At 33.5% G+C, this 17543-nt stretch overlaps 2 protein-coding genes across 5 annotated transcripts; one reads left to right on the top strand and one right to left on the bottom strand.

The window, feature by feature from the left end:
- Nucleotides 1-4693: 4693 nt before the first annotated feature.
- On the top strand, nt 4694-10197 carry LOC146901937 (HNH endonuclease domain-containing protein). Of its 4 annotated transcripts, none has more exons than XM_085735261.1 (4): nt 4694-4967; nt 5773-6537; nt 7982-8104; nt 9781-10197. In XM_085735261.1, the coding sequence occupies exons 1-4, from the start codon at nt 4733-4735 to the stop codon at nt 9918-9920; spliced, it is 1263 nt and encodes a 420-aa protein (XP_085591387.1). In that variant the 5' UTR covers nt 4694-4732; the 3' UTR covers nt 9921-10197. The 4 variants fall into 4 exon arrangements, with proteins under 4 accessions (XP_085591387.1, XP_085591388.1, XP_085591389.1 ...); XM_085735262.1 differs by lacking the exon at nt 9781-10197 and adding an exon at nt 8426-8807; XM_085735263.1 differs by lacking the exon at nt 5773-6537.
- A 1088-nt stretch (nt 10198-11285) lies between these two features.
- Nucleotides 11286-15859, bottom strand: IBS1 (Protein kinase superfamily protein). Its single transcript, XM_085735249.1, has 9 exons — nt 15121-15859; nt 14589-14873; nt 14150-14467; nt 13605-13832; nt 13248-13345; nt 12998-13085; nt 12330-12863; nt 11727-11859; nt 11286-11528 (listed from the first exon to the last, which is right to left on the bottom strand). Exons 1-9 carry the CDS (start codon nt 15448-15450, stop codon nt 11509-11511), a joined length of 2034 nt encoding a protein of 677 aa, XP_085591375.1. The 5' UTR covers nt 15451-15859; the 3' UTR covers nt 11286-11508.
- Nucleotides 15860-17543: the final 1684 nt, after the last annotated feature.

The following is a 17543-nucleotide window of genomic DNA, read 5'->3' as shown; positions in this document are numbered from 1 at the left end:
TTTCTCTATCACCGGTAAAAGAAGAAAGAAGATGAAACTAAAGTAGTAATTATGTTATTTGTTCATGATCTTTTTTTTTTTTGGGTCAGATTTGTTCATGATCTTTATAGCTTAGAAATAAGGAAACTACAATTAAGGAACACCAGAGCGATTAGTTGACCAGAGGAAACCTTTGTATGCTTGTTTTGAACTTCTGCTTGTATGCTTATGTTAATTCTGTTTGAATTCTCTTCATATATATTGTATTGAGGTTTGTTTAACAGTTTACAAACTAATGCTTTAGTTTTAACTTTTGCTTGTATATTTATGTTAATTCTATTTGAAGTCCCTTGATGTATTAAATTGAAGTTTGTTTAACAGTTTACAAACTATTGTTTTGGTTTTGAATAAACTATTGTTTTGGTTTTGAACTTCTGCTCTTATGCTTATGATGAATATCTAAGACTTAAATGCTTAAATTTTTCAGTATTGGAAATTTATTTACAAGACCCTAATCAACCATAAACATAAAATGCATCTCAAGTGGTAACAGAAACTGCAACTCATTTAGTGAATGATACCCCCTTCCACCTGTTGTCCCTCAACCTAAAAAAAGAAAACCCAATGCAAATGATTTTTATTTCTAACTCAACTGTGAAATTACGACAAAATTCTTGATAAGAAGTTTTTAAGTTCTGAGCAAAAAAGTTGGTTTGAAGATCTTGAAATCTTCAAAGAAAAAACTAAAAGATAAATAAATAAAATTTAAAATCAATACACAAAAGTAACCTCAAAATAAGATTTGTAAATTGAAAGAGGAAAACCTCAAACTAAAATGTTGAAACTCACAGAATTATTTTTGATATATGAAAATAAAAATAAAAATTATTATGCTACTCATTCCAAGTCAAGTGCTTTTGTTTCATCCATGGATCCCCTTTTCAAATTGGTCGTTCCTAATTTTCATTTTGCAGTTTTTTTTTGGTTGCTGGATTTCATTTGTGGTATGCCTAAGTTTATACGTATAAATTACATGCAGCATATTCTATAACAAAAACTATCCAACATTCCTTCATAAAAAAACTATCCAACATATTCAAAGTAAAACCGATAAAAACAAAACCCAAATATAATAATGAAAGATTAAACGGAACAAAAAAAGTAAAATCAAGGGTAATATTCCTTCATATATCACCTTTTGGTCTACAAGTACTTCAATTGACTTCTCTCAAAAAAAAAAAAAAAAAAAAGTACTTCAATTGACTTAGTCACTTAGAATGATAAGACGTGGTTATGCTTGGATAGTTACGGATTATCTTTCTACAATAATTCAGAAGATCCAAGGTATTATCAAGTTATCGCACTGAGATTATATGGTGTCAACTCATGTTTGCTAATCCATCCATCATATGAAATTATGAATAGAGGTCAGTTTAGGGGTTATATGGACTATGGTGTTATATGGCCAGGATAAACAACTCAAACCCACTGTACTAAAAAAAAGAACAAGTCAAACCCTACGTGGTTGGGGTTTTTCTAGCAATGGAAGACAAATGAGAATTAGAATTGGTGTGTGCCATATTTGACTATTAATTTTACTAATTTTGTTTATATATTTTAGAAATTTAGCTTATCCTGTGTTGCATTTGGTTTATACTTTATATGCATCCTAATGGCTTCGGGCATCTTTGGACATTGAATAAGTTTTTCAAATCTGATGGTGATGTTAGATATCATATTGGGCATCAATTATACATTATAGAGATAAAATTGACAGTGACGAAAAGATGAAACCACGTTAATCAACTTAATTTAACTGCAATAGTTTTCTCTTTCTCTCTAGGTTTTCTCTTCAAGTTTCTTCATTGAGGGGTGGTTTTGGGTCAATTTTTGACCCGAAATCACCCCCTCCTCATCTTTTCCTCTCTATTTCAATCTAAATAAGTGATTTTCACATAGATCTAGGTTTTTTCTTTGTGATTTCATCATCTAAGTGTGGTGGTTTGTTGTTCGTCGTCTTGTGCGGCGCTGTTTGATTTTCCGTCTTCTTGCGGTGTTCATTTGATTCATCTTGAAAGATCAATTATTCAATCAAAGATTTGGGCGTCAACGTTGCAGATCTGGAGTCCATGGATGTTCAGGTCACTTTAATTTTATCATATATTTTTGTAGGCATTATGCCGTTATATGCTATTAACTTGGATGCTGTGAGTTTGTTCGCAGATTCATCCTTTACGTTTTTAGTGGTGTTGAATGATGTAATCTCTCGATTTGAATGAATGAATATCATTTTATTTTTGTCAAAAAAAAAAAAAAAACTTAATTTAACTGCAAGATGGAAGTATGTAAAAATTCGATAGAATTAAAAATCAATTTAAATTAATCAACATCCATTAACCACGTTAGGGACGACATTGGTAACACTCCATCCCACTCATAATAATTGTCACGTTTGAAGAAAAAAAATTGTCTCGATATTTTCTTAAATATTTAAAGGGTTAAATATGTTTTTGGTCTTTATAAATATACCAACTTTTCATTTTAGTTCCTCTAAAGTTTTCCTTTAACTTTTAGTCCCTATAAAATTTTCAATCATTACTTTTAGAGAGTGTGTTGAAAAGAAAGCGGTCTTAACATTCCGCACTAATGCTTTCGGATCTACGAGACTACGACATTGTCCGAGTCAATAATTGAATCTTATATTGAATTGGAGTTGATCTTTGAACACGAACCAAACGATGAAAATCAAACACCTAAAAACAACGAAATCACAAAAAACAAAAGAAAAACTTTATTTTTTATTTTTGGGTTAATTATGTTTCTAGTCCCTATAAAATAACGACCTTGTAAGTTTAGTCCCTACTTAATTTTAATAGCATTTTTAGTCCCTATAAAAAAAAATTACTTATAATTTTAGTCCCTGCTAAAACAAAGTTTGATTAATTATCCTTAAACTCTTAAATTTTTGAACGATTTTTTTGAGACAAGATTAGAACACTATGAAAGGTTCGTTTACTAAAATTTAGAATTTTCTGACATGAAATGAATTAAATATGAATTTTTTAAAACGACAAAAGTTAAAGATAAAAAGTAATAAAATCTGGATGTAGAAATCAAATTTTGCGATAATTTTTTGCGGACAAACTTTTAGTAATGTTCTAAACATGTCTGCAAAAAATTGTTCAAAAATTTAAGAGTTTAAGCATAAATTAAACAAATTTGAATTGAGTAGGGACTAATACTCAGTGCAGAAAAACAAAATTAGGGACTAAAAATGCTATTAAAATTAAGTAGGGACTAAACTTACAAGGTCGCTATTTTATAGGGACTAGAAACATAATTAACCCTTTATTTTTTGCAAAATTACACAACTTGTGCCTTAACTTAATTTCAGGTAACATTTTTGTCCTATATCTATTTTTTTATCGATTTAATCTTTTATGCGATAATCAAGTAACATCTTCGTCTTTTATCTTTTTTCGTTCTCGATTTAATCATTTACGTTATACAATGTCAACTTTGTTATCTTTCTTTTTTTATCAAAACAAAATAAAAAATTTCATTCAAAAAATTCATCAAACTCATAAACAAAATCAAATCTTCATAAAATCATAGATACACATATATGATTAAAAATATCCCATAAAAAATGATACAATATTAACATTTTATAACCCAAAAGTGAAGATGGAAATTTTTGAGGGACTAAAAATCAACATTTTTTCCTAACGAAAATTTGGTATATTTATAAATTTATATTTATAAATTTTATAGAGATCTAAAACATATTTATCCTTTTTTTACTAAAATTATTATTTTTTATTAATATACGTGTGAGTGTGACATACTTAGATGTGGTAAAGATTGTGGGACGATTTTTTTTTTTTCCTTCTCTTTTTCAAAGGAATTCCATGCAGATATTCTTCCATGGTCACAAGACCAAATTAAAAGTGTTTGGACACACACGTAAAAAGTTAGTCTTTAAAATATTCAATAATTTTTTTTATCAATTTCCTTTTTATTATTAAAAAAATATTTTTTTATGTGTGTGTGACCAAACACTTTTTGAGCTAATAGCCACTTTAGTCCCTGGCTCTGCACCTCGCTGTCACATAGGTCCCTGACTCAGGATTAAATATAAACAAGTCCCTAACTCTACACTTCCGTTATCACTTTAGTCCCTGCCGTTAAAAAAATCTGTTAAGTGATGATGTGGCACGCTGACAAGGAGTATGACATGTCACAGGGACTAAAGTGAAAGTAAAAAATGGTCACTTTGGTCCCTGAATCGAAAATCAATATCCTCAATTTACTGTTAGATCCCTGACTGTGTATACTTACTGTCAGTTAGGTCCCTGAATCGAAAATCAATATCCTCAATTTACTGTTAGATCCCTGACTAGTATACACAGTCAGGGATCTAACAGTAAATTGAGGATATTGATTTTCGATTCAGGGACCAAAGTGACCATTTTTTACTTTCACTTTAGTCCATGTGACACGTCATACTCCTTGTCAGCGTGCCACATCATCACTTAACAGATTTTTTTAACGGCAGGGACTAAAGTGATAATGGAAGTGTAGAGTCAGGGACTTGTTTGTATTTAATCCTAAGTCAGGGACCTATGTGACAGCGAGGTGCAGAGTCAGGGAATAAAGTGACTATTTGCTCAACACTTTTTATATTAGAATTTCACTTTTGCATGTACCTCTTGCTTTTTGGTTTCTCACTTTCACTCCTCTAACTGTTCCCATGGCTTCGTCGCCACACCGTTCCGGCGGTGAAGGCGATAGCAAAGGTGACAAAAGACCAAGATTTTTCGACACAAAGACGAAGAGCATCTGTTGGACAAAGGCTGATACTGTACCCGGCCGTCACCCTGAAAGGTGGCGTAAAGACGCCGCCGGTAACATTGTTTGCAAACGTTTCTTCAACTGTCTTGGTTGCCTCTGCTATGAGTACGATCACATCATCCCTTACTCCAAAGGTTCCATTTTTCTGTCACTCTTTTAGCTTCTATTTCATATTTTCTTCTGGCTCCTCCTTATTTTCCTAATTGCATATCTGACCGCACTGTTTTCCTTGGAATCATGTTCATTACATTGAGTATATAGTTTTAGTATGAGATGTAGAAAATTTGATTCAAGTTACTGAATATTGAGCTACGTGCTAGTGAAAATGGGTGGTGATTTTCAAATTATATTGATATTTTCCTTAGAAAAAATGTGGTTATTTTGGTCAGTTACTCTATTTTCTGGGTTTTCTTTGTTTTTCTGGAGCTTGCTTTGTCATCATATTGTGTTTTGGACAAGAACAATGTGAGTATGGAATGTAATATTGTAACCTAAGATAGAGCTTAGTACTTACTGCTAGTGAAATGAAATGTAGAAGCTTAGTAGTTAGTGCTTGATTTTCTTTTTTGAAGAAGCTAAACTAGCCCACCCAAATCGGCACCAGGGAGAATCGAACCTGAGACCTTGAGGAGGAGCACACTCCAAGGTCCCAAGCTAACAGTTCCAACTACTTGTTGAATGGGGTTATTTAGCGGATAACAAACTTTTTAACTGTCATAGAACTATTATATAAGGCACAAGGCTACAATGTACAAGTAGGTGAATGTGAACATTTTGGAGTTAATATTATGATCTTTAGATTGAGCTTTGTGCAAGTATTTGAGACAAAGTGATCAATAAAGGAGTACATTCATTGTGCGATTTCATTCTTTAGTTAATATTTTTCATTGTGAGTTAAACATCAACAATTGATATCATCAGTTTTGGTTCCAATTCAAGGGATGACGATGGCAAAATTTGATATTGAGAAGTTCACCGGAAAAAATGATTTTGGCCTTTGGAGGTTGAAGATGAGGGCGATCCTGGTGCTTCAAGGTCTTCAAGATGCACTAGCTGGTGAAGGAAAATTGCCCAGCACTCTTACAGAGAAGGAGAAGAAAGATCTTCTTGAAAATGCTCATAGTGCTTTGATCTTGAGTCTTGGAGATAGGGTGCTGAGAGAAGTATCAAAGGAGAAGACAGCTGCAGAAATTTGGTTGAAATTGGAGAACCTTTACATGTCGAAATCCCCGGAAAATCGTCTTCACCTGAAGCTGAAGCTGTTCACATTCAAGATGCAAGAAGGAACAAAGATGGAGGATCACTTGGATGAATTCAGCAAAGTAATCTTTGATCTTGAGAACATTGACGTTACTGTTGATGATGAAGATCAAGCATTGTTGCTGTTAAGGTCCTTACCACAGGAGTATAAAAACTTGCATGAAACACTTGTATATGGTCGTGATTCTTTAACGTTAAAGAAGGTTCAATCTACTCTAATGTCATTGGAATTGAAGAAGCAATCTGAAAGCAAGATTGACAACAATGGTAAAGGAGTCATGGCAAGAGGCAGTTCAGAGAAAAGAGAATTCAAGCACAAGGAGAAATCAAGATCAAAGTCTGAGTCAAGAAAATGCTTTGTATGCAAGAAGGAGGGCCATTTTGAGAAGAATTGTCCTGAGAGGGAGAAATTCATGAAGGACAAATACAACGATGAAGATTCAGGTAATATATGTTCATTGGCGGTGAGCGAGGGATGGGTTGGGATGAGTTATAACCAACCCTGTCCTAAATTTTGATCGAGCCATTTTGAAGACCCTAACCCATCACTGAACCAGATATCTATGGGTCAGTTTGGATCGGGTTTATTTAAGAAGAAATCGGGTTGGTGTGAAATATATGTACAACATTTGTTTAATGACTTTGCTACTACTAAAAAAAATAGATTTAGTAATTAAATTTAATAGTTACATTATTAATTTTATAAATAAAATTGTCTCTTAATTGTAAAAAAAGCGTAGCATTACTACAAAAACAAATATAAAATTGTTGTTGAATATCAAACTTTGTTATGCAAATTAAATTTTCAACAATTGAACCACAGAAACAAATCAATTCAAACCAAAATTTTATAGGTACAAAGTACTAGGATTAAAAATCTAAAATAACCAAAATTTTATTCTCAGACAGATTGTAAGCTTGGGGTGACCTCTTGAGTACACCTTGTGCTAAAGAGGATCACTGCTGTTGTTAATATATTCCATTTTTGATTCTTCAAAAAAAAAAAAAAACTCAAATGAGAAGTGGAAAAGTTGGATGTGTAATTTGTGCTCGTGTATTGGAATGGGCTACTAAAAAAATTAATAGTAAATACATGTATAATAGGACGGGCTTGGTAACCCAAAGGTCAATCCGAACCCGTCCTGACCCGATGGCGGGTTATTATTTGGACGGTCCTTAAAATCAGAAGATGGAGATCATGTTTATTTACTTCTCTATGTTGATGACATGCTCCTTATTTCAAAGAACAAGTTGGAAATCAACAAATTGAATCAGCAATAGAAGTAAATTTGAAATTAAGAATCTAGGAACTACCAAAAGAATTTTGGGCATGGAGATTACTAGAAGGGAAAGGTCGGAGCTGGTACTGTCTCAAGCAGTTACAAAGTTAGTTATAGTTAGTTTACTACGTTCCAACTACTTATTGAGTGGGGTTAGAAAATAACAAACTTTGTACCTGTCATAGAACTAGTATATAAGGCACAAGGATCGAATATACAAGTAGGTGAATGTCAACATTCTGATCTGTAGATTGAGTATTGTGAGTAGTAAATTACTTGAGAAAAAGTTATCTATAAAGGAGTACATTCATTGTGCAATTTCATTCCTTGATCTTTTTCATTGTGAGTTAAACATCAACAATAATATTGACTTTTTGAATTGATTGGATTATTGTCTCCTATCTATGAAAAACGCAAGATTGCTGTTTGATATTTTGATAAGGACAAAACTTAGGTGTAGAATCAAAATACAAAACACCAAAATCAGTTCTCTCTATCCACATTTCCTATTTTGAAAGGAGAAAAGAATAAATAGTACCATATAAAAACAACATCTAAGTTTTTTCTTTTGATAATTGATCTATTTGACATGTGAATTTGTGTTGTAGGCGGTGAATCGACAGCAGATAATTGTCAAATACTTCAATCCAGAGTGAACAGATTAAAATCGGACAAATCTCAGATTGATTCGGATAAGTTGAGAGGCTACTCTTGTGATATTAATTTTACTGGTAAGCATGATTCTTTATCTGTCTTTTTTAACATTGAACCTGTCTTTATTAAACCCTGTTATAGGGGAGCAGAATGTTAGTACTTAGTAGTATCCAGTTTAGTAACTAAAAATAACTAGTTTTATTCTTAAACCAATTTGATCTTCTCTTAATAATATTAGAACCTCAAGCATCAAGCCACTCAGTTAGAGAGCCCGAAATCCAAAATGTTGTAGATAATAATCGTACTTTATTAGTTTGTTTCAATTTCAGGTTTTACACTTCATAGATTGCACAAGTAAAGAGCATACGCGTAAAACTTTTTTTGTTCATCTTGTTCAGATTGGATGGATTTGCTGATTGCTTTACATATTTATATACTTCAATTGCAGCTTTGGATGCTTTCACTTGCATCATAGTAGTAGTAGTAGTAGTACATAGTAGCTCGTTCTTTTGCCCCCCTTTATTTGGGGTGGTGGGAGTGGTGTTCCTGTAATTTGCTTTTCATGGTTTTATGTGTTGTATATGAATTTGGTCATGGGTGGGTTTTATATTTTGGCCAAGAATGCTATATTGAAAGCCAGTGCTTCATTTTGGTTTAATCAATTAAGAACATTTTCTTTTTACTATAAATTGCTGACCCTGGTTGTGAGGTGAGGACCTCTAGAATCAGTTGTCAATAAATTTTTTGTTTTATCACAGTGTGATTGATTTGCATGGTTGTTAGACTTGCAAATCAACTTGTAGAGTCGGAGAATTTTAAGAGTCTAGGAGGCCAAAACAAGTTGACTCACTCAGACTCGTTTTCATGGTAGATTTGCTCGGACTTGGTCGGACTCGGATATACTATTCTTTTTTGTTGCTCTGTTCATTTCTGTTGCTGTTTTTATGCATGCTCTGTTTTTGTTTCATTGTATTCTTATCTCAAATGAGTGCTTACTGTTTGTGTTATACCTGTCCTCTAAAAATAGCTTCTTTTTTATTACTGTTGTTTTTGTTTTTTGTTGTTCTGTTTTTTGAAGCAATGTGACCCTTTGTTTCATTATAGCTTGTTCCCTTTTGTGTGTCTCAAAATGTCCCTTGTTTTGTTACATTTTGAAATTGGAATTTTTATGTTAATTGGTGTTCTATTATGTATGTGTCTTTTTAAAGCCAATTTTATTTTCCATAGACTCGCAAGTCTGACAACCTTGATTAGTACAACATGTTTGTTCGGGTCCTGTTATAAGAATTTTTATGTAAAACCTGATCTTGTTCTGTTAGATGCCGAGAGGTGATCCATTATTGACTTGTTTGTGTGAGTTATGTATCTTCCACACAAGTCACAACTACTCTTATGGAGTGTTTATTTCAAGTCTAAGAATTACATTCACGTGAATACATGGCTAAGAAAAAAAAACATTTTTGGGTATTAAGGTTCTCAGGAATGAGATAACTTAATAATTCCAAAGTGCGAAGGTGGGAATGTGCACTTCCATGAATTTTTACTAGGAATGTCAAATTGGGCCAAACACTTTTTAAAATTTACCTAGAAATTAAATTTCTATCTTTATACTCCAGGGTAACTTATTCCTGGTAAGTATTTTTGAGTGCTTGAAACAAACGCCCGTAGGCATATTGTTGGCCAAGTAGTGCTCTATTTTTTATTTTTTTTTCCACGAACAACCTACTAATTTTGATTTTTGATCAATAAACAGACAAGGAGCTCGATATAATTGAAATGGCTGTTTATGGCGATGTAATCCGGCCAGGAAATCAGTGTAGGTGCAGAACTGTTGATGAAGTGCTTGGAAAATTCAAGGTGAAAGACGACACAAATGCTTGCAAGTTGCCATAGGGGGATGGATCTTACCTATAATAAACAAACAATCTTAGCTGTAATAACAGGATGAACTTTACTCTATTTTCTTCTTTTTTAGACAAAACATTGCAATTCTCACTTTCCGTCATTGGTCTTGTGTAAAGATTGACATCTAGATGGCTTGTTAAGCATGACTTGATGATGAAAAGGAGGGTGTTAGACACATCCGGAAGAACATAAGTTGTACATTTTAGACTAAAGTACCCACTAGATTGTTGGGCAAGTGCATCAAAAAAGGTTTTATACAGCGCCAGATTGTTGCAACTTCCCAACTTGGGAAGCTTTTGATAGATGTGTTTGGTGTCGACAGTGTCCGACACAACACATATGATTACATTCAATTATGTCATTTTTAAAATCATTACTAGTGTCGACGTGTTAGTGTCGTGTCTGTTTCGGTGCTTTATAGTTTGCAAGTCTGTTTGATAGCATGAATGGACATGGTTCACAAGTATTTGCTTGTTGTACTAATAGGGAACTGATTCGCTAGCGTTTGGATGTTGTGGTGGTAGATTGTATAATTTGTGATTGAACTGAGTGTGTGATCAACAAGGCCAGACTCATGCATGTTCAAATTTATACTAGAATATTATACGTGTATTTTTTTTTTTTGGTGGTGATTATAAGTGTATTTTTGTTGGCAAGAAAATTTGTGCAAAAATTTGTGTTATATTACGAGTCATTTGTTGAGATTTTCTGTTATATTCTATGGCTGCAGTGTTTATTTACGAATTAATATTTTGAACAAATTCAAATGTTGGATAGTAAAATGAATAATTTGCGTCATACAACTCACTTGGTTGGGTAGCACTTGGGTGACATTGGCCAACTACAATGTTACAAGCAGCTTTCTTCTCTCTCTTTCACAAGGTTTTTTTTGTTTTTTGTACACTTGTGTGACATTGTGGTTGGTCGATGTCACCAAATGCTATGTCATCCAAGTGCTATCCCTTGAAAGCACTAATCATTCCCTTAGTTTTGTGAAACATTAGTTTTGAAAGGACATACATTTGAGGATTGAGGCAAAACTGGGCTCATTGTCATTACTCAGCAGGATGTTACTCTTCTTGATAAAGAAACTACAAAATCTGATTGCTAAGTTATATATGTTATAAGTCAGGACTATAAGTTATATATGTTGTAAGTTGTAACCATGTATTGATATTTTTTCCTTCACTTAATTATGATCTTTTTTTGTGAAACAAGAGATTTTGAAATAGCATTAGAATTTGAGGATTAGTGGAATACAACAAAACTGGGCTCCTTTTCAGTACTATGTTACTCCTTGATTAAGAAATCACTAAATCTGATTCCTTTGAAGCTTAAACTAACTGTGAAAAATGAAAGCTGTAATGACCACATTGCTCAGATTGGTGTTTGAAAGCTCTTAGGTAACAACTCATGCTGCTATACACTGTACATCCTGATGTTCCTTTGTTCATAGTCACAGCACAGAGCTGAGCTTGGGGGAGGTCCCTCTCACAAGGACAATTTGATCCCATATCTAAAGGATCTATATCCTTTCATAGTGCCATATGAATAAAATAGTACATTTCCTGTTACTTTAATTCCCATGCTTCTTACCTGCAATCCATTAAAAATGCAATGTTAATTATAAGCATTCTCATTTCACAAATGATTAGCTTTGGAGTAGCATGGTAACTTTCTATTATTAATCTATTTATAAGATTATTTCAAGAAATCTAGTTCAAAGACACACAAAAAATAGAAACATGTTTTTGTTCTTAGGGCAACAATCTTCTTGGTATTACTGTCACATACCTCTCTGAAACCATGATCTTCGGACTGTATGTCGAATGTGGCGCTCATGTCTTTCTAAGAGCTCGTCAACTGTATGCATTTGTGATATTATTGGCCCTGAAAAATCAACCTTCTCTCCTTGATCCTGATAACTCTGTAAGGAGGGAAACAAATAAGAATCATGTCTTGACAAGGATGCATATTATTGAGTTACCTAGTTTTGGCTTGGATTTTGATTCTATCAAGTTGGAATCCTTTCCAAAATTAGGTAGTTATGCTGGTGATCTCACCATTAAAATTCATTAGATCCTACTAATATTTTTGAGTTATAGAATTCAATAAATTTTAATTGTGAGATCACCGACAATCCGACATAACCCCCTCGTGTTTTGATTTCAACTTGAGAGGATCCGATTCCGTTTGGCTTATGATCCAAGAAATTGATTGACCATGTTTACAAGTCAGGTGCAGTAACTAAATAGCACCTCATATCAATCTTTATATATATTGAAGCACAAACAGAATAAAATGTGGCTGGAGGGATATAAATTGCATCCCTCATCAGAAAATATCAAATACAGTATTAGATACACATCATTGAATCTGGCAAATTCACAAACTTACCCGGTTACTTCTCTTGGACATTGAATCTTCTCTATGATAAAGCATCATAGACAGTTCTTGTGAGTGGTACTCTTCAGAAGTATCAAAGGAATCTGGACGATCAAATTTACTCCATTGATTTTGCATCACTAGCTTAGAAATTTCAAATAGATCATGACCTCTGGAACTGGTGCGTCCCCCCAAAACTTCCTTATTTTCATTGTTTCTATTATCAGAAATGTTATTTGAATTTAGTGTAGAAGGTTCTAATGAACTAAATATATGTCCTTTAGAAATAGATCGAGTGTGGGATCTAATTGAAGTAGCGTCATCTTTACGCCTTTTTGCCCATGCAAATCCACTTGACTTTGAAACTTGTAATGGTCCATGAAAGGGAATATCTACTTGAGATGCATCCTTTATATGGGAAGCATCTTCTGGTTTACCAGTAGGTGGCTTTGGTGCCATTTCACCAATGTTAGTGTTCTCTTCTTTAAGGATGTGGACAGATCTATCATCCATGTTTTGTGAAGTTTGAACTTGACTTGTCAAATCCTGGAATAGAAGAGTAAGAGTAAGATTTTAGGTGACAGTTAAACTTTGGCAATTAGACCATTGCTGCAAAACAATGTGCGTGCCACGCAAGGTCAAAAACACTATGATGCAAGATGAAAGAAAGCAAAAGAGACCTCTGCTAGAGGTAATTTACTCAGTCCTACTGGCTTTCTTGATGTTTTTCTTTTTTCGGGTCCACAAACTCGTCCGGCAATCTTTTTCCTGAAAGTTCATCACCATATAGGATTTAAAGAAAAGACAAGTAACAATGTCTGGTTTGACCATACCATAAAAGAGATCATCCAATGCTAGAGAACAGTTGGTATGTGACAATAAAAAACTATACTATTAGCCAATAAAATAGACAGTGAAATTGATGTTTACCTTTTTGTCTCCTCCTCGTGTTTCGCATCGATCTCTTTGCTAGGTGGGTATACTGGTAAGCTTGATGGCTCACATGCATAAGGTTTTGTTTTGAAATACTGAAAGCGGTGAGAATACAAAATTGTAGTATTAGAAAAGTAGAAGAGTCCAAAACCATGTATGCATCCATCTTCAAATAGAGTTTATGATTAATAACAGGGGAAAAAACTTATATTGATTGAGAAACAAAGTTCCAAGAAGAATAATCAAATTAAAATGGACAAAGCCGATGAAAATAGACTATGTTCAACAATAGAGATTATTCACCGAAGATAGAATGCTAACAAACACAAATACAACTCTGCTAAGTAAAGCTACCTCCAATGAGAGAGCAGATGAAGCGGTTCCACGTTTGTTTGGTTCAATAGAAAGAAGATTTTGTAACAAGTTTACACTGGTTGCAGGAAAATCTTTAAATGTTTCTCTTAGGCAACTATCATATGGTTGCTGCGGCTTGAACAAAGTTGCGTGAGGCAGTCTGGTCTTTTTCCAGTATTCATCGGGTGGAGAGCCGCAAAGCTTGAAGATTTTATGCAATTGTTCAACCTGTATGCATAACAAAGATGATTTAGAAGAAATTCAAAAGAACAGTTAAAACTAAATATTGGAATTGTCGATATATCAATATCATAAACAACTGAACTTGTAATGATTGCATCAATGTCAAATAGACTAACAGGATTGCCACAAAGCCTCAAGCAATAGGTTTGGACCAACATTTCTACTCTACAACAGAAAAATACAATGAAATTTTTAACAAAATTACACTAACTAATACTATCATTAGAGGGGAATCTGCAACACAAGAAATCAAACGGGGAAGGAGAAAAGTTCATACATTTTGAAAAGATTGGTATTACTACCTCAGTTCTTCCCTTAAGTATAGGCTTCCCAACTAGTAGCTCTGCAAATACACAACCAACACTCCAAAGATCCACAGACGGACCATAATCTGTTGAACCGAGCAAAAGTTCTGGAGGACGGTACCATAAGGTGACAACACGACTAGTGAGTGGTTGCTTCTTCCCAGAATTACAGAAATTTGCCAATCCAAAATCTGCTACCTTTAATATCCCTTCATTATTCACCAGAAGATTTGATCCTTTGATGTCGCGGTGCATTACACCCCTTGAATGACAGTGCTCAAGACCAGATAACAATTGTTTCATGTAGCATTTGATCTGCACAACAAAATTACTTTGTCCTTTTAATCAACCTTTCGTCACAATTCACCACCAATATTTTAAATTATTGTTGCTAACATTCTTAAGGGAAAATTAAGCTAACCTAAGCTAAAAATACCTGTGATTCGGTAAAGTTTATTTCTGGTTTAGACAAGAGCCCTGTGACATCATGCTCCATGTACTCAAATACAAGGTAGATGCTACAAGACAATCTTGAAGTGATCAATCCTTCCAGTTTAATGATATTTGGATGATCAAGCCTTCTAAGAATCATAATTTCTCTTGCCATAAACCTCACACTTTCTGGCTCAAAATTGTCAAATCTCACCTTCTTTAATGCCACTATCTTTCCCGTCTCAATCTCCTTCGCTCGGAAAACACTACTATATGTACCCTGCCCAATCTATTCATGCAGTTCCCAAATTCAAAAAATTAATAAACATCAATTGTCAAAATCCTAGTATTGAGAATTCATCGAAAGAATCTACTACGTTAATTTACAATTTGCTGTGTTCAGTTGTGCAGTTTATTATAGATAACACTCAGAAAAGCAAACATACCATAATCCATATAAACAAATTAAACACATACATTTACATCACTTCAACAAGATTGAGAATGTTCTAACATGAGATTTACAAGAAACAAACCTTGTCAAGTTTTTCAAATGCATCAGAACGGAGAGGAACCCAACCGTGAATAGCTTCGGAAGCAACCGCGCTAAGCCAAACCGGCCAACCAGCCGCGGCCTGTTCTCCCTCCACATACTTACTGAGATTCCCTAACCTGAAACTCAATGACCCACCTTCACCATTCAAACTTGTTCTTCCTGAGTCACCTACCTCACTCCAACTCACTCCAAATGACTCAGTATTCTTCTTCTTATTCTTCTTCTTTACACTATTATTCCTCTCTAAGTCAACTGAATGGTCAACGGCAGGTGTCACAGACACACCTTGCTTCACAAACACACAACCCATGAATAAGAATAATGCCTCATCAACACGTTACTCTTGTTGTTCCTTTGAACTGCAGAAAATGAACACAACACCATCAACTGTTTAAGAATGAAAGTGAAGATTGGTTTGGTTTTGTTTTGTTTGGTTCACTTTTTGTTTTTGCGGCAATTGCGGAGAGATGATAGATGTTGGAATTTTAATGAGTATCACAAAAACATAGCGCCGAAATCAACGGAAACAGAAAAACTCACTTTCTTATGTTATACTATGTATTTGCCTTTTCATGGAAAAGTACTATTCATTCATTAACTCAAATTGAAATTGAAATGAAATGCAGTAAGTAATATTCTTTGGTGTTGTGTATGAAACAAAACAAGGAATTTTTGCATGGGATTGATTGGATGATTCAGAAAAGATAGCGTGTCACAATGAGAGGTACTAGTAAGTATACTAGTATATGTTTCGTTTTCAATTTTCAATAGGGTCATATTCAATACTAATCATCAATTATTATCAATCACGTATTGCTTTTACACTTGCCAATGGTATTGGGTCGTTGTTGTTGTCTCTTCATTAATACCTCTAGCTAGGTTCATTCATACTCACACTTCTTCATGCACCATTTTAATTACTTGGACATAGGGCAATCAAATTTGTAATAATCAATTAGTACTAATAGTTTACTTCCTCATATTAAATAAATTACTATATAGATTGTAGTACACGCATGGTTGCGTTTGATTTTGAAGGATTGGAGTAATAAATGGGGCAGGCACCTCTATATGTCTAATCTATGCTACAAATTTTAATGTTCGTTAATGGTTTGGACAATATTACATTAGGAAATTGAAAAATGTAACAATCTATATATATCTTCTCCCTATCCTATATAGTTATATTTGATATTGGCCACAGTTCTCAGTTCCTTAGAGATAACGCTAGCTCTAGCTTTGAAATGTTGGATATCTGTCTATGAGTGGGTACAAAGCGTGTTTGATTAATTAATGTAGGGCACACTAGTGTGCTCAATTCATACTTGGGACCATTTTTTATATTGCCTAGAAACTTTGCCAAAAATATATACCCTTTGAATTCGATTATATAAAGTAGATTTTTGTTATACAAAATTCAACAATAGTTGAATGAAGACTAGACCAGACCATTCACACTCGAGTATAATTAAATGAAATTTAAAGTACTTATATAAAATATAAATACTAGTATGAAATTGTTACAACAATTGAGATTGACCACACAAATTTTTTGATGTATGAAATCAATTTTTAGACACTAAATACCTACAGTATGTTTCAGAATTTAGCTTTTTGCATGATGATTTCCTAAACTTTCAACATTTGTTTTGTGTGGAGAAGATACTAATTAAGTAAAGGTAGACCAACATTTGGGTCAATTAACACTATAAGAAAACTTGAGTTAGTTTTACTTAATGATGATTCCTTTTGCTAATGCATTTTGGAATTTAATAGTGCAATGATTGGGCATGGTGTATCATGGCTGACTTGAGGAAAAGAAAGAAGGATAGCATTATGATTTTATGCCTAAATCCATGCCTCCCTTATTAATATTCACACCTTATTTTCAGTATGGATGTTTTTTTTAGTAGCCTAAGAGAGAGGGAAAAGTTTTCTACTCCCTTCAGTCACTATTATAAGCAAATTTCAACTTTTTAGGTTCGTTCAATAAATGATGTATGTAGTCTACAATATAGACCACATACATCATTTATTGAATGAATCTAAAAAGTTGAAATTTGCTTATAATAGTGACCGGAGGGAGTATTTCCCCACTATCTTTTTCTTTTTGTCATTGAAAAAGGAAAGGGTGATCCAAGCCTCCAGCAATTATTTTCACCACTATCATATAAACTAGTTATAGTTTTGGAATCCTAGATTAACAGCTAGGAACCTAATAATGTACACTCACCTAAATTTCGGTTTGTGCTATGCTGATTGAAATGTCAGTGTATGTTTTGGTAAAAGTTTGAGAAATGTGATTTTAAATTAATTTGTAAATTGTGTTTGAAATAAAGTGAATTGTGTTTCAATTTTTTTGTGAAAGAAAATTTAGAGTATGCAAATTTTTCAACCTAACAT

This window comes from Medicago sativa, chromosome 8, assembly GCF_051527215.1.
Source record: "Medicago sativa cultivar Bolivia chromosome 8, Bolivia_mono, whole genome shotgun sequence".
In the NCBI taxonomy this organism is placed as follows: Eukaryota; Viridiplantae; Streptophyta; class Magnoliopsida; order Fabales; family Fabaceae; genus Medicago; species Medicago sativa.
The sequence above is the reverse complement of the archived record's forward strand: the minus strand, read 5'-3'. Positions and strand labels throughout refer to the sequence as shown.